Below are 24,048 nucleotides of genomic sequence, written 5' to 3' on the forward strand. Positions count from 1 at the left end.
GAACTGGCCAATAGAACTTTCTGAGATGACGGAAATGTTCTACGTCTGTACTGCCCAAGGTAGTAGCCACTAGCCCCACATGGCTAATGAGCACTTGAAATGTGCCACTGAGCAACTGAATTCTTAATTAATCATAATTAACTTACACTTAAATAGCCACATATGACTAGTGGCTATCATAGTAACTAGCACATTTCTAGAAACTGGATAATTCAAATTCCCTATCTAGCATCTGGAAATTGAGGACATTGAATTAAGGGCTATAACTTGTTTTAAAAATTAAGGCTTCCAGGGCTTCCCTGGAGGCACAGTGTTGAGAATCCGCCTGCCAATGCAGGGGACACGGGTTTTATCCCTGGTCTGGGGAGATCCCACATGCTGTGGAGCAACTAAGCCCATGCACCACAACTACTAAGCCTGTGCTCTAGAGCCCGTGAGCCACAACTACTGAAGCCCACGTGCATAGAGCCTGTGCTCCACAATGAGAGAAGCCACTGCAATGAGAAGCCCACGCACTGCAACGAAGACTAGCCCCCACTGACCGCAACTAGAGAAAGCCCACGCGCAGCAAGGAAGACCCAACACAGCCAAAAATAAACAAATAAAATAAATAAATTTATTTTTTAAAAATTAAGGCTTCCAGTTGCATCAAGAAAAGAGCAACTTGAGGGAGAAAATAACTCTATGATAGATCTTTTTTGTGAAAGGACAGAGAACGCTGGTGATCAGAGGAGATGCCTGGCACCAGGCTAAGGCCTAAATTCAGAGAAACCTCTTGGGAAACCGATTTCAAAATCAACCGCAGTAGGAACACAGTTTTGAGAGCAATCTAAGAGCCACAGATGTTCAGTTATCTGCACCTATGTGCTAAGCTTAATAAACATCAGGAGACACTCTGAAGGTAAATACTTGATTTGAAAACAATTGTAATGTAGCTAAATCCAGGTTCTCATTTGTTCAGAATTCTGTTCAGCCTCTTATCAGAATCAGTGTTAATAATCAGAAATACTTTCATTTGTGCACATGCCAGTGCCTGGATTCCCAATGTACAGTTATCTGTTCTGTCATTTTTACTCTCCTTTTCACCAGCATGACAAGTGAATACCATAAGAAACAGACAGTGTTTACTCATTTACACATAAATAGTCATTTAATAATAACAACAATGACAGCATCGGATTGAGTGCTCATTATATGTCAGGCAGGGTCTGAGGTCTTGACACTTGTTCATTCACTTGGGAGGTAGTTAAGCACTCAACAAATATAGGTCACTACTGCTACATAGTACTTTCACTCCAAGAGGTGCTACTTTAAATTGTGGTGGAAATTTAGATAGTAACTAGTTTTCATCCACATGGAGCTGTAACTGAGAATAAAGCAGAGCAGATGCTTGTTTTTTTGGAATGGAGAGATCTCTACCGATCTTGGTTCTGACACTTAGCAGCACACAGATGTGAAAGGGGGTCGACCATACGGAAGGAGTACATTTAGTGGCAGAAAAGAGGCTGGAAAAAAGTTAGTAATTCTGACTAGTTTGTCAGGGACCTCCTGGGACCAGGCATGCATGGTTGCCAGTTAGGGAAGCATTGAACAAACCAGATGGGGGCTAACAGAGGGGTCTTTAGCAGGTCCAGAATGACATACCTTCCCACCCCCCGCCTTTAGAGTATCCAGCAGACATATATTGTCACACACCTTGAGTATGGGATAAATTTGACTCCATATTATTTATTATCAGTTCTTTTTATTTTATAAAAAACTTAGATTTGCATTAAAGCCCGTATTAGGCAAAAGTTGCTTTTATATTTTAAGGTAAAGATTAAAATACTTCCTACCACTAAATAGCTGTAGTGGACTCCTGAACTATTTACTTTTTTTTTTTTTTTTTTTTGGCGGTACGCGGGCCTCTCACCACCGTGGCCTCTCCCGTGGCTGAGCACAGGCTCCAGGCGCGCAGGCTGAGCGGCCATGGCTCACGGCCCCAGCCGCTCCGCAGCATGTGGGATCTTCCCGGACTGGGGCATGAACCCGTGTCCCCTGCATCGGCAGGCGGACTCTCAGCCACTGTGCCACCAGGGAAGCCCTACTTTTTAATCATTACTCTTGAAATTTCAAAAACATCTCTCTCTCTCTTTCTTTCACACACACACACACACACACACACACACACACCTCTCCCCCAACCCAACCCTCTTTCTGTCCCCCTCCCTCTTAATATGAATTTCCAGTGCCTTGGCTCCACTTGATTACAAAGGAACAGTGCTAACCCTATGAGAATGCTATGAGATTATAGCTTCATACCCTGTATTAGTAGAATTGGAAATCTGTTTTGCTGCCATTTAACCTTATCCTTCACATTCTCCATCTGGTCAGGTACTTAAAATAAATGGATTCTCAAAGGCACCAACAGATAAGGATAAAATTACACATTCAGACGGGGCCTCCTTATGAGGATGTTAATGTTAAAATGGACAAGAAGCTCTGTTTTTTAGTTTCCCCATTCTTTGAGCTAGTGTTCTGATGGATCAGATATAATTATTCTCTTTCTTTTCCTCAACAGGGAAACTACGTGTCTGCAAGAGCTTATTATGAGAGAGCCTTACAGCTGGTTCCAGACAGCAAACTGCTGCAGGAAAATCTTGCCAAATTGGATCGTCTAGAAAAAAGATTACAAGAAGTTCGAGAAAAGGATCAAATGTAGCAGCATTTGACCAAGTCTCCAAGGGACAGTACCGGTGCCTTTGGAAGAGGAAGAACTCACAGACAGAAGCCTTGCTTACACAACAGTTGGGGCACAACCGATGAAGTTTTCCTCTTACTTGAGTTCAGGGTGGCACATTTTGGGACACCTGCTGGTAACCCTGTGCTGGGGACTTGCATTTCCATGAAAGAAGACAAAAAGAGCAAGCAAGGGCAAGAAGGTCTGAAGGAAGGAAAACAGCAACTACACATTTTACAGATTTTTGTTTGCTTTAATTCCAGATTTCCTTTCATATATTTGTCTGCTTTTCCAACCTGGAAATCTAATTCCATTTCTTAGTGTAGATATTTGTGTCTCAGAAATAGAGGTTTGAAATGCTATGAATGCATGGCGTCTCTTCTTTATGAGAGGAGATATTTCAGAGAGGGTAAATCCTCTGGGATAAACCATTTGAGAAATTCTACCAAGAGGTAGCTCATTTAACTCTCCAGAACTAGAAATGAGTATCTAACAGTTTTTGTAAAACCTCCTGGAATATATGGGGAAAGGGGCTATTGTAAGATAAAGCTAAGTAAGGTTTGTCTAATGTCCTTCTGAGGATAGTGCTAGAGCCCTATTGAGAAGTAAATTAAATTCCACTCTGATACAAGCTGTTTTCCCATTGCCTAATATGTCAAAAAGGAAGCTTCTGGAATTGTGTATGTGTATTCTTATTCCTAGGGAAAAATCAAGGGTCTTGCTACCCCTGACTCTTCATGGAAATGTTTTAAATTAATTTTATTACAAGTATTACTAGAGTAGTGGTTCTGCTCTAAGATTTCATAAGTGCTTTTAAAACTCATAAATGTTTCTGCTTCCAAATATATTGTTATTTTGGTGGAGAAAAAAATAGTATATTCTACATGAGAAATATTAAAGATATTAATTGAGAGAAATGTTCTACTTTATTATCTTAACATTCAGACGTTCTGAGATTATTTTTTGAAAATATATTTAACCACCGAGGAATCTTTACAGTATATTACAGAAATCTTCATAGACTCTAAATAGATGCACAGCGCTATTGATTTGTCTTCCTAGGCTTAATGAGAATTCTGTGCTTAGAACATGAATGATAGAACCTGCAGTTCCTGGTTCTGTATTTGTAATTTTGGAGATTTCATGGAGAATGCTCAAAAAATCTAGGAAAAAAAGTCTAAATTCATAATTTTAAAATATATATTTATAGTTAAAAGATAGGGATGGCAAAGTTGAATTTACAATTTGACATTTGTCTTTTAGTGTTATTTATTTCATAACTTATAAAATATTTAATATATACACACTTTTTTCCCTGTACATAGTGGTTTTAATAGCAGTTTTCACAACTGATCATACAAAAATTATAAATCTAAATTACAAGGTAGTTAAGTTTTAACAGCCCCTAAAATAATTTGTCTTGACTATTTACTTGCTAAAGCTAAAGAAATTAGGAATCAGCCTTCAGTGTTTGGGAGGTAATATATTTTAAAATTGAAGAAATTGGAATACTGATTCTCATTTGGTTTTCATCATAAACTTAAAAAAAAAAAAAAAAAACCCACTCTGGTCAGTGCTGTTCCTGGTGCTATGCCAGGTGTCATACACATGTAGGAGCCTGAAGGCACACGTATGTCATGTGTTCAGGCCAGAGCAAGAAGCCTTCTGCTTCTTTTCAACCCAAGTATCAGAGATCACTGCCTCTCTATGTTGTTATTATTATTTTTTTGTCAAGGAAATCTAGATAAAAGGAGGAAAAACTTCTTTGGAAAGGGATGATGCCAGGAATATTTTAAATGCAAAGGATTACAGAATTTGAATTAGCAAATTCTGTTTGTGTGTATTCTGTTTGTGTATATCAATAATCCAATAATGTATATATTACCACTCTGATCTTCTGTTTCTAATAGTCTTTATGATGGATACATCATAAATGTATCCAAAATTTCATTTAAAATATTTTTATTCCCTCCCAAATTATACTTCTGTCGTCCTAAGGTCAAGAAGTGTACTACAGTATTTATTGTAAAATAACTACTCCGTCCCCAAAATGAAAAACATGAAGCCCTGGCTAAAAACAACATCTAGGACTTTAATTACAACTTTTTAGTTTTAGTGTAAGAAAAACTCATACTTAGAAAATTAATGGAAAAGATAGAGCCCCAAATTTTATAAAGCAATTACGCCTTACTTGAAGGGCTGCTAAAGATAGGCGAGTACATTTGTTGGAATAATTGAAATGGCTATTACAGCCGAAAAGTTTCTGAGAGAAAATGCTCACTGGCCTTCAGGAGACTTTTCCTGCCTTCTTTTGGGTGCTTTTCTCTCTGTCTCTGTTCTCTGTCTCTCTCCTTCTCTCTCTCCCTCTCTCTCCTGCCCTCTCTCCCTCACCCCTTCTCTCTCTCCCCCTCCCTCTCTCTGTCTTTCTCACTCGGTCACTCTGTCTCGTTCTTTCTGCATCTCTTTGAACATTAAAAGTAAGCCTGTTTGTTGGACCAGATATTTCTGTCCTGAGTTAATACTTTCACTTAGTGAAATACTTTTCATAGTTGAGTGGTGCCTATAAGAAAATAAATCACATATTATTTTTCAGAGATATTAAGTGTATTTTATAACTATTTTTATTTGTTCTTGTAACATGAAATAATATGTGGAATTCATCCTTACCAAAACGAAAATGAAGTGCCCTGGCTACTCATGGAGATGCATCCAGGTTCCCTTAACAAAAGCATGCTTGGCTGTGAGTTGATAGCCCCTTTCTGAGATGAAATTGCAAAGCCAGCTTCGTGGACGTGCAGTCTCTGTAGACCCTCAGAGTCCTGCACTCAGAAGCACCTTGTGTTTGGTTGAGTTCTCTGCTTGAAGTTCTCAGTAATTTTTGAATAATTCCATTTTGCACTGGGTCGTGGGTAGGAGGGAAGGTGGCTGAGGACAAGACAGGAGTTGCTTCAGTCTAGCTGAACACTTGATCTAATGAGCAGAGTTTCATTTGTGACTGTTACCCTGTGCAGCATTGGCTATTTTGTCTCAGCTACACTTAGAGTTCCTTGTGTACATATATTCCCCTCCTACTGCCAGTCTATCTAACCTGTCCTTCTGTCTGACCAGAACCAGTTCTCCTTGCCTTCAAATTCTCCAGTAAGTGGCAGTCCTTTCACATGTCACATGTCCTTCGACATGGAGCCACGAGAATGGCTTTAAAAGTTTATGTTAACCTTAAGAATTATTCAGGATTTTAAAACTGATTCAGATGTTTTCAACCTGTTAATGGCATTTGTAAAACATGGTTCAGTGATGTAACGTAAGTGAACTAAACCAAAGATTTAAATACCTTGGAGGAAAAGAAATTTTATTTTAGGGAATCCTGAGATATATCTTCTAGGCCTGTTTATTTTGCAGCCCATCAAAAAACAAAGAGGATGATCAGCGCCTTGATTCCAACTCGCCACAGTACTTCACAGCCCCCAGTGTACGAGTCTGACGTGCCTAACACGTGGTACCTCGGTTTGGTGCAGGGTTTTGCAGTGGTTGTGCAACTGCATTTCAACAGGACTGAGAAAATCCAAACCTTTCCATGCAGGGTTTTGTATCGCCTCTATTAAGCATTCCAGGCCTCCCTGATTGAAGAGCCAGGTTCAGCTGATAGCTGAGATCTCGCCCCTCACACACAGGTGCTCTTGGCCCTGGTGGATTTGAGGATAACCTGCGTGCGCACCTTTAGGAATCCCTGGACCCTGACCACCCAGGTTATGATTCTAATATGCAGTAAGGCATTTGACCTTTATATTTACAGAATTCTTGGTTCTCAGATGGAGAGGGATTGCCTTGCCATTTGCACGTACCAGACGAGGCGCCCAGTATATAAAACTCATATTGTTTATGACTCATAGAAGGGCCCATGACATAGAGCCGTGTTCTCTATGCCTTCCTCTTTCTTTAGGTTACACACGTCAGCTTTTGTTAATTATTTCTTAATTGTACTCACTAGAATCAGTTTAAAAAAAAAACATAAAATTTTTTCTCTGATTTGTGATGGGTTTGCACCTTAGATCAATAAATCCATAGGGTATTAGTAATAACACTCAAAGCAAATGTAGTTATAGGTGTTCTGTTTATTTTAATTTTTTTCCTGCTTTCTGAATCACATTTACTTTGATTAAATTGTATGTTGGTATCTCCCAATAATAGCAAAACTTAACTATCTAAATGGCATCTTTTGGCATTTTAAAAGTAAATACCTGTCAAATCTTCTATTTAGGCTGTAATTGAATAGGATGAAAACTTACAATGCCAAAAATTATGGAGAAGTATAACTGTTTATGATTATTCTTGAAGTTTTCGATGTGAAAAATATGTTGAACAGTTCTTCCAAAAATAGCACTTCCTTATTTTTGTTTTTAGTAGTCATATATCTTAAAGAGAAGAAATAAAATAACTTCAATCAAAGCTATGGTTTACTATCAGTAAAACAAAATGTCACAACAGAATCAATATCTATCAATTGGCTCATATAAAAATGTTCCATTTTTATCACCAAGGATCCTTTCCATTAAAACCTTTAGGGCATATAACTTGTAAAATTAGCACCCATCACAATATGCAGTCATTATTAGCTTGTAAGTTTAGATCAGCATTTACCACAAACTGAAAAGAGGTGTCTACCTCCAGAAGTCCCAGGAGTTTTTTCCCATTCTCAGTGGTGCATATGGTGCATATTTGTATCACTTTAGACTTTTCCAATGTGCATAATGTCCTTCTGGGTTTGTCTTGCTGGCCCATAGGAGGGGAGACCCAGTCCAAGAACCAGAAGATCTGGATTCTAGTCCTGCTCTGCCACCGAGGTGCCGCCTCACCTGGGACAAGTTACCAAGTGTCTCAGTCATGTTTATTGCCCGTTAAAGGAGTGGTTAGTTCTATGGACCTATCAAGCTCTGTGAGTCCCCTGAATCCAAATGGAAAGCCCTCTGCCTCTGAAGAGATAACTGATAAGTGTTGCCCTTTATTTTAGAAATTCTTAATCATTGCAGCAAAACACATACACAAACAACGCTAAAAGTGACTGAACTGCCCAAGTGCTTTAATATGGCAGAGGTAACTACTCTTATTTTGCAGTCTGTACACATAAAAATTAGCGATTTTTTTATGTTTCTAAGGAAAAGAGATTTAAAAAAATTTCCTCCAAAGGAACTAAAATATCTGTAGAAGCCATGGCTTGCTTTTACAATGTGGAAATCATTTGACTTGCTGTGACTCACCCATCCCCCCTTTTGTCAGAGGAAAATACATCATGTTCTTGATCAGTTGTATATAAATGTACATTTTTGTTACTTTTGCTGTGCCAGTTAGAAATATATCTCCCATAAAGTATTTCTCCCATTTAAGTCTGATTATGTACACTTTGCCTAGATCTTTCCAAAATAAAATTTATTTAAATGTCTATTTTATATAAAATATAATGAAAATAATGATGTCTTGTTTCAATCTCTCAAGTGGTCCGTGATTAGTACCCACTGAAATCCATGTCACCAGTAGTTGCCTGCTTTAAAAATAAAAAAGAATATCCTTCTTCCTTTCCCCATTCATTCATTCATTCATTCATTCATTGCATTGTTCTGTGTGCTTTATGTCTGCTCTCTTTTTCATATCCCACAACCACTGTTTCAGTGCTTACCCATTCCAGATCTTCTCCCCTCGTCTTACTGAGATGCCTTCACCTCTTTCTTTATGGAGTAAATACAAGGTAGAAAATTCTCAATATCCTGCACTCAGGCATTTACAAACTTAACCTGCACCCAATTCTCCCCTCTCTCCTGTTGCTACAATGGAAGAAGAGGGCCCCCGGCCCTGGATAATCACATCTCGTTGAAATTCATTCCATTCTTTAATCTCTTTCTTCTTCCTTAACTTCTTCCTTTTTCTGGCTCTTATCAATTCTGTTCTGTTTTAAAAACACAGATACAGGTAGCCACCGTCAAGATCACTTGAAAAAAATCCTTCCTTTATTCCTTTTCACCTCTGGCTGCTACTGCATCTCTTTATGTCCTTCACAGCCAGACTATTTTGAATAAATTGTCTTCACTCATTCTTTCTACTTGCATCCTTCACATTCTCTCTGCAACCTAGTGAAATCTGTCTCTGCAACAAATATTCAAATAAAGTTGCTGTTTCTAATGTCACTAATAATCACTTTAGTGCTGATTCCTAGGTCTTGTGGGACTTGGGAGAGCGTTGGAGAGTTTAGACCAGTGGTTTAGTGGGAATGGAAGAACATATTTTAAACAAAATATTATTTACCCCATGACTTGCTCATTGTTCATGGGTTAGTCTCCTAACACCCCTAATTTTACAACTGTGCTTAGAGCTGGGGCCTCTATCAAGAGTCTTGGAAGGCCTCCAATAGCAGATCATTATTTTGCTGCCCTAATGAAGATATATGTTCAAATTCAAGGCAGATTTCCCAATCCAATTTGGGATAGTCCAGCCCACTCTGCTTGACATCCTTTCCTTTTCTGAAGTTTTTTGGTTTGTTTTGTTTTGCTTTTAAATAGAACCCTTCCATTTGGACCCTTCAAGGTCACCACAAACCCAACATATTTAAACCATCATCTTACTAGCAAATTTAATGACCTGGCTTTTGTTATGTATGCAATTCGTATTGAGTGGCTCTTGTTCTACTTAATGGAAAGGCATTATTTTGTCAAGCCAGAAAGGGATCAATCTTCTGTATAGGACAAGGTCTCACTTGAGGCTGTGAGTTTGAACTCTGGAAACAAAGGGAGCTGTGATGTAGCAGGAAATGAGACAGTGCCCAACCCCATGGAGACACCCAGGTGTGAAACACACCACTGAAGATCCTGCAAAGCTGTGTATGTACCATGTGCACAAGACTGCAAGGGGACAGGGTCTGTAAGCTTCACGAGGTTAGCCATGAACTTGAACATCGTGGGTCCAACATGCATGGCACATGTTCATTTGTTCTTTCCTTCTATTTTATTTTGTAACAGCTTTGTAGTGGCTTTAATCTGACCTTCTCTTGCTAAGAAGAAAGAGAGGAGTTTGGATCCATTTGGAGGGTCTGAGCTTTTACTGGAGAGTAGTGTGCCCCTGGGGCCACAGATGGTTATGGTAATAATCGTGAGGTCACTACAGTGAAAGCGAAACTCAGAGATGAGAGTGGTGAGGGCCATGGGTCAGACAGCCACCACTTGGAGAGTTCTTTTACAGCACTCAGGCGTAACAGTGTATTTTCAGAAAAGAGCTGCTTACCTTACCAAGTCCCCTCCTGGTGTCCCCTAGACACCCAAGCTTGAAACCCAGGAGTCATCTACTCAGTCAAACTGCCATCCAAGTTGTGACTATTTTAAATAAGTACTTAAAATGGTGCTACTCTCAAGAACAATTCAGTCCAACAGAATTATCTGTTGATGATAGCAGTGTTCCATATCTGTGCTGTCCAATATGGTAACCACTAGGCACAGGTGGCTACTGAGCACTAGAAATGTAGCTAGTGCGACTGAGGAACATTTTTTATTTTAGTTAATATTAATTTTTAATAACCATACATGGCTAATGTCCACTCTATTGGACAGTGCAACTTAAGAGCTTTTCAGTATTGTAAGACTTGGGACATAAAAATCACGGAAACCCCTTTTAGCTTCATAAGACAAGAAGGCTTGAGATGGTGTGTTTCAAGTTTGGGTGCCAATCACATTCTTTAAGCTTTTTGCCAGAAGATTCCCAAGTCACCTTCTGCTCCCTTCTGCCCCTCTCTGACTGTCAGCTGCCTGTCCCTGGACCTGCATTCCCTCCACCTCGACTGTCTCTGTTTTCTCTCTACCACCTGCCTGTCTCCCTAATTTGTTTACCCTCCTACCTCAAGAAGCTTTTATTTCTATTTTATACAAAAGTGAAATAACTGGGGCTGGGGGACTGGTGTCTAGGTTAGTTAATGTATATAAAATGTTCACTTAGCCTTGCCCTCATTTTTTGATAAATTATAAATCAATTACAAATTCTGGCTTTATTCCTCTCCCAATCTCAAGCTAACTCGTTACAAATTACTTATTAGAAAATAATTATTGAAAAAATGCTGACATGATAATCCTGCTAGTGAATTCATTTTAATACTCTTCAATGCTGGACCCTACAGTTCTGGTCCATTCCACTGAAGCTGATGATAGCACTGCCACTCAGAAAAGGAACGGGGTAGAAAAAACCTGATCTTTCACATCCACTCCCTTTGAAAACTTGAGAGTGTCAAGGTCTTCAACAAGCTTCTTAGAAGCAGGGTGGTACCTTTACACACTCAGGTTTTCACGAGTCCTCCTCCTTTCAGAGGTCAGCCTGCCTGTGTCTTGCATGGGTGCCCCAGCTTCCTTGACCCTGGGCTTGGGCCACACTCCCTGGTTGGGAACAGGATTCACCTGCGCTGAGCGTTCTAGGCCACTGATCCCCTTGCTCCCGCATCTGGTCCAGGCTCACCATCGAGGTCACCTCGCTCCTGTCTCCAGGGGCGGAGGGCGGGGGCGCTATGACACCTGGGCGGCTGGTCCTGAGGAGGGAAAGCTGTGCGCCCGGCTGCGCGGCAGGTGCGGCCCCTTGGCGCCGCGGGAGGGAGAGAAGAGCGCGGGCGCTTCCGGGAGCGCGAGCCCTGAGGCCGGAGCGCCTCTCCTCGCCGGGTTTGCACCGCCGGCGTTTTAGGAAGACCGACGGGTCCCCGCGCGCGGGCGCCATGCGGACGCCGCCTGGGGCTGCTTCGCTGCTGCTCTTGGTGCTCGCGGTCCGCCCCTGGCGGAGCAGAGGTGAGCCCGGCGCTGGGCGCAGCCGAGGCTGCGGGCGGCTGAGCCCTGGCAAAGGGACTTCATAGCTCCCCAGGGCAGAAAGGAGAACAGCAAGGTGTGCCCAGGAAGGGCCTGGGACGGATTTTCTTCTGCAATCCTTAAGATAACCAAGTAGAAGTAACAAAACCTAATAGGAGCAGCATATGTTCTCCAGTATCTTTCATTCCACCTAATTTATGTGATGCTCACCCTCCCAGAGAAAGCCCCGAATCCATCACCAGAGGGAGAGGCCCTCATGCAGTGCCCAGGTCTTTTTTTTTTTTAATGTTGAGCCTTCTTTTACTTTATTTATTTTTATTTTTGGCTGTGTTGGGTCTTCGTTTCTGTGCAAGGGCTTTCTCTAGTTGTGGCAAGCGGGATCCACTCTTCATCGCGGTGCGCGGGCCTCTCACTGTTGTGGCCTCTCCAGTTGCGGAGCACAGGCTCCGGACGCGCAGGCTCAGCGGCCATGGCTCACGGGCCTAGTTGCTCTGCGGCATGTGGGATCTTCCCAGACCAGGGCTCGAACCCGTGTCCCCTGCATTAGCAGGCAGATTCTCAACCACTGTGCCACCAGGTCTTTTTTATTGAGGTAGCTCAGGCTGTAAAGGGCAGGGGGAGTCGCGAGGCAAGTTCTAGTCAACGAGTGGTATAGTGTCAGGGGTATCTTAAGAAAAGAAAGGGGATAGCCTTCAGCTGAGTGACACCAGAACATCGGAGCCAGGCCAGGAAAATCCGAACGTGGAAATCAGGATAAAGTGAAGGCTTACATAAGGTGCCGTGTGTGTGTGTGTGTGTGTGTGTGTGTGTGATCACACATATGCTCTCCCACACAGGACTGAAGTGCGGAATTTGTGCAGTTGATTTGAAAAGTACGGAAACTATCTTGGAATCGGGGTTCTTCTCTACAGTTAGTAGTTGGGGAAATTCAACAGTTGGTGGACACCCATGTCAGGTGGGTATAACAAAGACATTGATTTCTTAATGAGAAAATGGTGAATTATTTCCTTTGCTTCAAATACAACTACCATAACATGTAATTTTTCTCTGGACCCCACTTGACCTCACTGTCAAAGAGTTTACTTCATAGGAAATCTCTTCCTAACTAATTTATATCAGTGTCTTAATGTGACATCATATTAGAAGAGTTGATTTCAAATGTTTCTGAAGGAGATGACATCTGTGTGGAGATGTATATTAGTTGTGTTTATAACTTTTTTCTTGGGCAGGTCTCCCTGAAATTAGGTAGGCACCACTTCTGTGGAGGAAGCTTGATTCAAGATGATCTGGTGGTTACAGCAGCACACTGCCTGGCTAGCCTCGATGAGTAAGTTGTGGATTTCCATTACTTATCAAACCTTGATCCATGGCAATAGGATTGGGAGATTCGACGCCCTAAATACCATACAAGGTTCAATCTTAGTCCCTTTCTTAATTTTTCCTTCTGGTCCACCTACCCACTGACCTTCCTGATTCCCAGAAACTTGTGTATATCCCAAGATTTCTTGTGCTTCCTACTCTACTAATCAGAGACCTCAAAGATCCCAGACATCATCTATGATCTGTGGAGTCAGTGGTGGATAGGGATGATGGTTACTTATTTTAATAAAGTATTAACATCAAATGTTAAACGGATGCATTAATGTTCTAATAATCTGAGTTTCAGTAATTAGGAGGGGAAAATACTGTGGAAATAACAGATACTTGACTAGATTAAAAGAGAGTACTAGTAAAAAGAAAAGAAGGACAGTTCTAGGAACAAGCTTTCTATCTTACTTAAAATGGTAAAGCATATATAGACTGGTTTATGTACAAAAGAAGACACAAATATTTTATGCAGAAAGACAATTGATGCTAGGGGAAAGGGTTCACAGAATGTAAACACTCTGTGATTGAAAACCATGACTTTTTATAGATACCTATAATTTACAGGGAATTATAACAATTGATAATAATCACTAATAAAGATACATCTTCTTTTAAGACTTAGAAATGCTTAAAGGTACATTAATCACTTTCATTTAATTACATGAAACCAAGACTGTCTTTCCTGGGGGAGACAGCTAGACTTATTGAAAGATTTTTGTTTGGTTTTAGGAAGCAAATTAAGCATCTGAGTGTGACTGCTGGGGAGTATAACCTCTTTCAGAAGGATAAGGAGGAACAGAAAATTCCTGTCTCAGAAATTATTATCCATCCTAAATACAACAGACTTGGATATATGAGTTTTGATACTGCACTGCTATATCTAAAACACAAAGCCAACTTTGGTAAGTACGGAGTGTTGGAGTACAAAATAATATAATGGAGGGCTTCCCTGGTGGCGCAGTGGTTGAGAGTCCGCCTGCCGATGCAGGGGACACGGGTTCATGCCCCGGTCTGGGAAGATCCCACATGCCGTGGAGCCTCTGGGCCCGTGAGCCATGGCCGCTGAGCCTGTGCTTCCGGAGCCTGTGCTCCACAACGGGAGAGGCCACAACAGTGAGAGGCCCGCGTACTGCAAAATAATAATAATAATAATAATAATGGAGAAAACTGTGTTTATTAATTCTCTGCCAGTTAACTTCAATTCCTGTGTATATATCTAGAAATATTTGAATAGCTATGTTTTGTTCCTTAAAAAATAATTTTGTTTAATCTATAACATATAAAATCACTGTACCAGCCACGAATTACATATGCTTAACTTAACATTTTAAGTACTCCAGTGTCTTGGCTGGGCAATATTCTAGGCCATCTACCTGTACTCAGCTCTAGCCAAGGAGTGTGGGACATTTGAAAATGTCCTCAGAGACTTCTTTCTGTCCCTGTTATGTACTAGATATCTGACACTCTGTCAGCACAAATAATCTAAACATTCTGGTTAAAATATTAAAAATCTACTTTTTTAAAATACAAGAAAAGGAAGTGTTCAGTGACCAAAAACAATGAAAGAGAACAGATCCAGAGAAGTTAGCCAGGCACTGAAGTAAGTGACTGCCCTTGAGGCATCTAAATGATCTTTAAGAACCTAGAGCCTTAACTGGCCATTCAAGGAGCCTGCATGGGAGTAGGATGGGGGATGGGAGAGTCTGATTGGAGCTTCCCATGGATGTAACCTGGGACTTCCTGAAAGCTGATGCTTGAAAGATAGGGGGAAAAGGAAAATATACCACATAAAGTGAAGGAATAAGGAAATTTACATACTTGAACCTTGGCCCCGAATGGAGGGCTCTCAGAAGAATCTGTAGCCTGAGCCAGGCTTCATTCAGGTTTGATGCTGGCATTCACATTACCTATCACCAAAAACTCCAAGCCAAGACTTTAAAGTTGTTCCAGGTGAGTAATTGGGTTTCTGGCAGAAGCAAAGGTAGTAAATTCTCTTTGAAGAGATGAACCTGAAATCTCAGCTCGAATGTATTCCCATAAAGTTTTAATGAATGAGAGCACGCAATTAAAAGCATGCAGAGAAAGTTGCCACCAAAGAGAGAGTCCAAAATACCAGCAGTCAGAATCAGGCCTTCCAAGATTGCAGGCATTAAAATGAGGTACATAATATAAAGTATGTTTTACTTAAGTTTAAATAAGTTAAAGTCTATCAAAAATGACTGAAGAACAAGAAACTATTAACTGAAGAGAAAGACTTGGAAAAGAGTCAATAAAAAAGATATGAAAATATAATTGGAATTAGTAACACAATAGTTGGATTAGATAGCAGATTAGATCAAATATAGAGAAGTAGAAGATTGGAAATAATTATCCAAAGAGACAAAAAAGTGAGACAGAGAAGATAGACTGGAAGAGTATGGTAAACAATCAGTTTGAGCTTTAGAAGGCATACAGGTAATGGGAAAGAGAGGCTATAATTTAAGAGAAAGTGAGTGAGGGTTAGTCAGAGCTGATGAGACAATAACTTTCAGACTTTTAAACTATTTGTAATTTTAAACTATAATATTAAAAATAATTTTAAACTATAATATTAAAAATAATTTTATATCTAGATATGTTGTGCTGAAATTATAGCATCCTAAAACCCCAGCGTGGATCCCAAAAAATCTAGAGAATACTATATTCCAACAGAGACGTGACCATTAGATTTACAGCTGATTTTTTAACAGCAGTAATGAAAGTCAGAAGATGGAAGAACAAGATCATCAAAATACTGAGAGAGAATAACTGAAACTAGATTTGTATATCAAAAGAAACTATTGATTTTCTTCTATTTCCCTTTATATAAAAACTCTATGAAGAGCCATCGATGTTGGCGTGTTAATTTCCTCTCCTCAATTCTCATAATTGCATGTATTAGGTTTGAGATGTCTATTAGACATCCAAGCTAATCACACTTTCACCCCCACCACTCTACCAAATTTGCCCATGTCACAGTCACCATGTCCATGTTGCTAAATTCACAGATAAATTCTCCATCCTCAGCTTACTTAATAGGAGTTTGGAGAGAGTTGCTCATGCTCTCCTGGAAACATTTTCCTCACTTGATTTTTAGGGGTCCCTTGGTTTTCCTTCTACTTCTTCTTACACCTTCTCTTAGTCTTCTCTGATGACTCCTCCTCTTCTTCGTGGCTTATTGTTGAGGTGCCCCAGGTATCAGCCCTTGGACCGCTTCTTCTTTTTCTATGCTCACTCCCTTAGTGATCTCATCCAGGATCAAGGCTTTAAAACCAATTAGTTGAAGATAACTCTAGATGTTATATATCCAGCCCAGGTTTCTGTGTATTATATGCGGTACTGGGATTAATAGGGCTCTTATAGCCAACTGCCTAATGATCTACCTGGATAGCTAATAGACTTCTCAAACTTAATATGTTTAAAATAAGATCCTGATTATCCCCTGCATCTAAATCTGCTCTATCCATAGCCTTCCATTTGGATTAATGACAATTCTATCTTCCAGTTGTTTAAGCTAAAAGCTTTGCACTCATTCTTCATTCTTCTTTCTGTCACACTATCCATCTACTCCATCAGAAGAATTCTATTGCTTTTGCCTCACCCTCTCCACTCCTAACATCCTGTTCCACGCTACCATCATTTCTTGCCTAGGTTAATCTGAATGGTCTCTTGAATCATCTCCAGCTTCCTCTTTTGCATCCCTAATGTTTATTATTAACCCAGCAGCCAGAATAATCCTTTTTGAAATCTACGTCAGATTATATTACTCTGCTGAAAACACTTCAGTGGTTCTCATTACACTCAGATAGAAATCAGTGTTCTTATCAGCTGACATCACCCTCATCCTAGCCCTGTATCTAACCCCTTTTTTGTTTATTTTTTTACTAAACTTTCTTTTGTTTAATCTGCTCCAGCCATCCTGACCTCCCCACTCTTCCTCAGATGTATGTGGCATGATTCCACTGCAGGGACTTTCCATTTTCTTTTTTTCTTCTTCAAATGCTTTCCACCCAGATGACTGCCTGATCCCTTCCCTCAGCTTCTGCTCAGTGAGGCTTGACATGACTACCATTTTTAAAATTGCATCTCCTATGCTATCTTTCCTAATCCCCAGACTTCTCATCTTTCTTACCCTGTTCTGATTTTTCTGGAAAAATCTGAGCACATATTACCTAACAACTAAATTATTAGATTTACTGTTTGTACTCCCCCCACCCCAACACACACACACACACACACACACACACACACACACACACACACTTATTCACTCATTCACTCACACTTGTATCTAAGTTCTGCCAGGGAGGATTTTTTTTTTTTCTGCTCATTCATTGAGGCCCAGAAGAGTGATTGCCACATAATAGTGCTCAATTACTCTTGAGTGAAAAACTATCCCTTAAGAACAAGGGCACAACCTAAAATGTTGCTGGTTTGGGGAGGGTCATTGTGGTATGTGTAATGTGTTTTTCCTTATTCTACTTGCATTTTTCTAAATTTCTATAAATATGAAATAGTTCTTTTGAGAGAGAAAAACTTTTAAAATATATGTCATTGTTACATTTAGGAAGAAAGTGTAGAAACCATGAAATCAACCAGATGTCAGTTTCCAGATATATTTAGCCATTACTTGTCTGTGACTCTTATGATTTTTTGTTACTGTTGTTTTTTCAGGAACTACTGTTCAGCCGATCTCTATTCCCCACACAGGTGATAAATTTGAAGAAGGGATTTTTTGCATGGCCAGTGGATGGGGCAAGATTTCAGAGAGTAAGAGGCATCAAAAGAATGTAATATTTCTTCCAGGCCCCTTTACATGCCCAGTGGAAGCAGGAATTTTGTTGGTCTTGAATAATACATTTATCCTGGGTTTTTTCCCCCCTTGAGTTCTGGCCCAATGAAGACTTCTGGTTGTCTTCACCATAAAAAGTCTGTACTTAAGGCTCTACATAAAATTCCTCCTACTGCCATTTTGGTAAGGTGTATCAGATGAAGGAACCAGAGGTGACTATAATAGATGAAGAATAATACAGTAAAGTAACAACAGTTAAGCTTCCTTACCTTTAATATTGTGATTTTTTTTTAAATGAAGAATTTTACAGAATATTGCCTTATTGACTAAAGTTTTCCTCTTGAGGAAACATTTAAGCATATATTCAGAGAAGCCACAATTGCCTATGTTACCTTAAAAATCTGAATTTAAAAAAAATGTCCTTTATCACATAGTATAAGATTTTAGGAAATAACATCATTCACAGCTTTAAAAAAAGCCTTCTACATTTTGGTTAAACATCTACAAGTTTTAAACATGTAAGCTTCTTATTGGTTTCTTTCAGTGAGGACAATTGTTGACTAACATACCAGTCCCTTCTCCACAGCAGCGGAATATTCAAATGTCCTACAGGAAGTGGAACTTCCCATCATGGATGACAGAACATGTAAAACTGTGCTCAAGGGTATGAACCTTCCTCCCCTGGGAAGGACCATGTTGTGTGCCGGTTTTCCTGATGGGGAAAAGGATGCCTGCCAGGTAAAAAGCATAAACCAGTCCAGTTATTCACCCACTATCACGTGGGTGATAGTGGATTCTGTCTTTTTTTCTCCTGAGCTGCTTTTGGGGGGTTACTTCTTCAAGATTCCCTTTTCCCTCGTCTTTCCATCTGGCTTCTACTGAAAAAGGTTCCTTGACCAGGGCTGAGAGAAGTCTTTTCTGTCCCATGTCCATTCTTACCCCTGTACCTCTTTTGGGGGGAGTGAAGAGGAGAGGCAGGGAAGGTGGTTTCAACATTTCCAACCTAATGGAATCAAACAAGATGACCACTTTGGCTAACTAATTAGGTCAGCTCTGAATTATTTTTCGTTCCACCTTTTGTTAAACATTGTAATTTTTCTTCAAGCTTTAGTGAAGAATGCAGTGTTTCCACAAAGTTTGACCAAGGAGAGCATAGCTATAGTAACTATGGGGTAAAAGATATTGTGAATGACAGTGACCTCCCAAGGCCAACATAACAGATTCACAAAGAAGACCTAGCCTGACAAGATAAGAAAGGAAAGGGAGGCCAATTTGTGAAAGACATGCGTTTTAAGTTTTAGATGAAGAAGATAATTTACTTGCAAAGTGGTTTGTTTGTTTGTTTGTTTTGCGGTACGCGGGCCTCTCAGTGTTGTGGCCTCTCCCGTTGCAGAGCACAGGCTCCAGACGCGCAGGCTCAGCGGCCATGGCTCATGGACCCAGCCGCTCCACGGCATGTGGGTTCTTCCTGGACCGGGGCACGAACCCACGTCCCCTGCATCAGCAGGTGGACTCTCAACCACTGCGCCACCAAAGCCCGAAAGTGGGTTTTTTTTGTTTTCTGTTTGTTTGTTTTTTTAACTGTAGGAGCAGGGATTCTTTATTCTTTGCCAGCAAGCAGCTTGAAACTGCCATGTGAAGATCCCTAAAATTTTCTGTTGGAAAAATGCTTAATTTTTCTTCTAGGGGGCAACAGAATAGGACCAGGAAGAGTTTGGGATGAAGGAGATAGAAATTTACGGTTATTCCACTTTCTAAATTGGAACATAGGTAGACTTAAGTTGCTTTGTCCTGTCTCATCCTTTATAAGCAATCATTTTTTGGATAAAGCTCTCCAACAGCTCTGTGCCTTTTGAGGGGGTTTAATCTGACACAAAATTGACATGTTTTCAAAGCAACATATCATTATGAAGAATTATTAAAGAAAGGATCCTGAAGTTGTGAGTCCTTTATGCTCTAGTCTGAGAGCCAATGGATCCTTTATATATAGCCCCTGGGACAAAATTAGGTTCCCAGGCATTCTGTTTTTAAAGCCTTGGGCTATTGCATGACCTTAAGGGCTCTATTCACTGGTGCTGTGGGCTTGGGATGTGACACAGTCTTTCTGAGCAATTCCAGATGACAAGCTATAGTGGAAGCATATATCTGTGAACTCCCCCTCCTCCTTCTGTTTATTTTGAAATATATATGATTGTTCCCAAAAGACTGAGAGGAAGTGAGGAATGAAGTGTTAGATTGACAAGATTGCATGAAGTAGGTGGAAGGAGGTTACATCTAAGCGAAAAGACAGTCCTTTGAAACTAATGATGAAGAAACAAAATGATAGACAAAAAATGTTGATGAATAATGACCTTTGGGCTTATATGCTTCTACTTCTTCTCTCTCTGAGATGTGTGCTGATATTTTTGGACCTGATAAAATATTTTTAACTTGTGACTATTTTAAAATGTCCTCTTTCTCTATTATAAAAGGGGGACTCTGGAGGTCCACTTGTTTGTAGAAGAGATGATGGAAACTGGGTTCTTTCTGGAATAACTTCCTGGGGAGCTGGTTGTGCTAGAGGTTGGAATCGTTTCAGAAATAACCATAGAAGGGCATCACTTGGCATTTTTTCCAAGGTGTTTGAGTTAATGGATTTCATCACTCAGACAATGACAGGTGGGTGTCATTTCTATGAATTCCTCCTTCCTCATTTCACTGCAACTCAAAAAATGATCATGCTTCTTTCAAGGATAGTTACTCTGTGTTGCAGATATAATCAGAAATAAGCTTTAAAATAAAGCAAGAATATGGCTGGTTTTCAGTTCCTAATACAATGTACATAAACTTCTAACTCTGAATTAATTAACACTGATACCCGTCAATTTAATTTGAACATCAACTGGATCTTCACGTTTATGGTCATGTAGATTTTCATGAAATGTGGGCTTTTTTGTACTTATGAGATTTTAAAATAGTTTTGCGTATAGACTCATTAGAGGATTCTTTCTCCATTTAACCAGTTGACATAATTTTTTCCTAAACTACTTAAGATCATTAAAAATAAATCACCTGGCATGGGTTTGATCCCTTTTTGGGGAACTAAGATCCCACATGCCCCAAGGCCAAAAAAAAAAAAAAAATCACCCTTTCTCCCATTCACCCTTGTTAATTTTACTTGGCAAGAGTGGAAACATAAGGGAGGCTTTGGAAAGTTATTTTTGTTCTGTGGCACTGAAATCTAGATTCAGAAAGTAAGTATTGGACTGCAGATGCCTCAAGGAACTTCCCAACTATTGGGGAGACAAAGAAGTAAATGGATAGTTGTGATAAAAGGTGAAGGTCACATAAACCCAGAGAGCTATAAGAACACTGAGGAAGGGCCTAGAGGGCTCAGTTCTGAGGGGCCAGAACTTTGCAATGAAAAGGGACAGCATCTGCTCAAGAAAATGGCACAGGGGACAGCCTCTGCAGAATAAAGAGTCATAAGGAAGCACAGCTTACAGGAACAAGCGGTTTAGTGTAAGAACCAAATGTGTTAAAGGCCAGGACCCAGAGCCGCAGAACACAGTGTTTCACCATCCCTCCCTCTCTCCCTCCTTCCTCATTTGTAGTCCAAGACCAGCCACCTAGCTGATGATTTGCAAAGCACTCCTGCTGCTGGTCCAGCTGAAGACTAGCGCCTCCTCAAACAAGAGCCCACTCTCAGCTTACTTTCATTTGGTCTTCAGAGTAAAAGTGTTCTGTTCATTGTCATTACTGCAGGGGAAATTTTTCTCCTGGTAACAATCCTATTCAGTTTTCATCACCTAGAAGAGAAAGTTAAAATGGTTAACAAGCGCTGAACAAAGGTTAATGGTAACAATATTTTAAAATGGCAATGAAATCAGGCAATAACCATCAATTCCACAGTCAAATGAATATCAGAATGTGACAAGTAATTTATTTAAATAACACCTCCTTAATATCATCCTTCTAAGCTTCTCATTCCCTAGTTGCCTGTTCTAGATTCCAACAATTAAAATGTGACACAGGAGTCTGAAATTTCTGAGCGAATGCTGGAGACTTGCCATGTCATTGCTAAAATTTGTGTACTTTTACTTTAATATCATTATACAAAGGTATGTTATTATAACCCAGGAAATCCTAGTTAGAGATGGGAAAACACCATATTAGTTTCCTACACTATAATTTGACAGCTTCACTATGACTCATGATTTGAGACAATGGGGTAATTGTTAAATCTGAAGAACTCAAGTAAAGAATATTATGAATACTCTTCAGCCATAAAAAAGAATGAAATCTTGCCATTTGTGACAATGTGGATAGGACCTTGAGGGCATTATCCTGAATGAAAAAAAGAAAGGCAAACACTGTGTGATCTCACCTATATATGGAATTAAAAAAAAAAAAAAGCTGATAGATACAGAGAACACACTGGTGGTTGCCAGAGGTGGTGGGTGGGCAAAATGGGTGAAGGGAGTCAAAAGTTATAACTTCCAGTTATAAAATAAGTCCTGGAGATAAAAATGTACAGCATGATGACTATAGTTAATGATACTATGTTACATAGTTGAAAGTTGTTAAGAGAGTAGATCTTAAAAGTCCTCATCACAAGGAAAAAAATTTTTGTACCTATGCATGGTGATGAATGTTAACAATAATCACTGCTGATGATTTCACAATACATATAAATAACAAATCCTGTCATAAACCTGAAACTAATATAATGTTATATGTCAATTATACCTCAGTAAAAGTGGGAGAAAAAGTATTGTAAAGAATATCAGATGGTTAATTAATAAAATTATTATATATTTTTAAAATTATGATTTAGAAATTTTCCTAACAAAGTCTGCAAATACAAAGTATAGGTCATGGCACCTACAAATAAATACATTTCCATAAATACGAATTATATAATATAAATTATATAGCTTCAAGCTGAGTCTGTACAATATGTCTTGAAATGTCCATGGCTGAGCAAAATAATCAGCTTTTTTTCCTATGTTTTGGAAGGTTGTAGACCTCAGGGAAGAGTATTATTTGGAGAAAATGGGAAGATTCGTTATCCCCATTCGACAGAGAGCAACTATTCTCATAATCGGTACGTAACCCTGGTAGGAATGATCCCTGGGTTTTTCCCCCAAGTCATGCCATTTTACAGGGCCATGTTTTGGCAATTTTGTCTGGTATCTCAATTACTTTATTTGATTAACATAAAACCCTAAATATTTTATCTGGTATTGGATGACAAATACTTGCTAATTGGTACTTTTGTTACCTGTTAGTATGAATCATCAGCATTAAGACTGGAGCTTGGGCTTCCCTGGTGGCACAGTGGTTGAGAGTCTGCTGATGCAGGGGACACGGGTTCGTGCCCCGGTCCAGAAGGATCCCACGTGCCGCGGAGCGGCTGGGTCCGTGAGTCATGGCCACTGGGCCTGCGCGTCTGGAGCCTGTGCTCCGCAAGGGGAGAGGCCACAATGGTGAGAGGCCTGCATACCGCAAAAAAACAAACAAACAAACAAACAAAAACTATACTATGAAACAAGGTGAAATAATCCACACTACCAAGGTGTGTTGGTACTATTGACAATGGAGAGAATAATTCCTATTGCAGTGATTTGTGAGGTGTGTGTACTGTGTTTGGGAGGGGTAGAGATGCTTCAGTTAAGGGGACGGTATTGAAACTAGACAGTGAAGTATAGTTATGATTTTATTGCTCATGAAGTCTTTTGTAGCTCTAACATATAAGAGATTTCTACAGATCATGCCAGGCAGAGGGAATTGTGTATAAGAAATATCAGGAGGTGAAGAATATCAGGACTGTTTGGACAGTGTGTCCCAGTGCAGCTGGAGAACAATGTTAATGTAAGTGGGAACTGGGGGTAGCAGTGGACAATGAAGATAAAAAGGCCTTAATTGTAGAGGAGCTGGAATTCCATGTGAAGAAGCTTAGACTTTATGCCATGGGCAATGGGAAGTCAAAATGGTGGTGAGATTATAATTTACAAAATTAATGTAAAATAAATGTAAATGTCCATTACAAGTATAGGACAGAAATGATGTGGCTTAATTGCAGCCCATATTTAAAAGGCTTATTGAGAGTCTAAGTTGACTTTCTGTGAGTCAACCTAGTAATAATATAATACCAATAAAGCCTTTGCCATCTTTGCTTAAACTTTTAGAAGAATAGCATCCAGAGTCCTATTCTGTTAGAGTCCTGGGCTGGGGTGTAGGTAGGAGGTCTCTAGATACAATCATTAGAGAGGAACATTGATAGACTGGAAATTAACTGAAGGACAATGACCAAGATAAAAAGAAATTCAAAACAGTGCCTTGGGAGATGT

The 24,048-nt window shown here is 39.8% G+C and overlaps 2 protein-coding genes across 2 annotated transcripts in view; both read left to right on the plus strand.

Moving 5' to 3' along the window:
- TMTC1 (transmembrane O-mannosyltransferase targeting cadherins 1) overlaps positions 1-2,701 on the plus strand; it is a gene marked incomplete at its 3' end in the record, with an annotated part of 271,008 nt that extends 268,307 nt beyond the window's left edge. Inside the window, exon 20 of the mRNA XM_079715105.1 lies at positions 2,561-2,701. Coding sequence (XP_079571231.1) covers positions 2,561-2,701 — 141 coding nt within the window. The remainder of the gene's footprint in view (positions 1-2,560) is intronic.
- Positions 2,702-11,450: 8,749 nt separating this feature from the next.
- OVCH1 (ovochymase 1) overlaps positions 11,451-24,048 on the plus strand; it is a gene marked incomplete at both ends in the record, with an annotated part of 88,751 nt that continues 76,153 nt past the window's right edge. Inside the window, 8 exons of the mRNA XM_079714963.1 lie at positions 11,451-11,520; positions 12,375-12,493; positions 12,768-12,865; positions 13,636-13,808; positions 17,599-17,694; positions 18,303-18,454; positions 20,188-20,374; positions 22,715-22,802. Of these exons, the coding sequence (XP_079571089.1) occupies positions 11,451-11,520; positions 12,375-12,493; positions 12,768-12,865; positions 13,636-13,808; positions 17,599-17,694; positions 18,303-18,454; positions 20,188-20,374; positions 22,715-22,802 (983 nt within the window). The remainder of the gene's footprint in view (positions 11,521-12,374; positions 12,494-12,767; positions 12,866-13,635; positions 13,809-17,598; positions 17,695-18,302; positions 18,455-20,187; positions 20,375-22,714; positions 22,803-24,048) is intronic.

Source organism: Hyperoodon ampullatus (genome assembly GCF_949752795.1).
Source record: "Hyperoodon ampullatus genome assembly, chromosome: 11".
NCBI lineage: Eukaryota > Metazoa > Chordata > Mammalia > Artiodactyla > Ziphiidae > Hyperoodon > Hyperoodon ampullatus.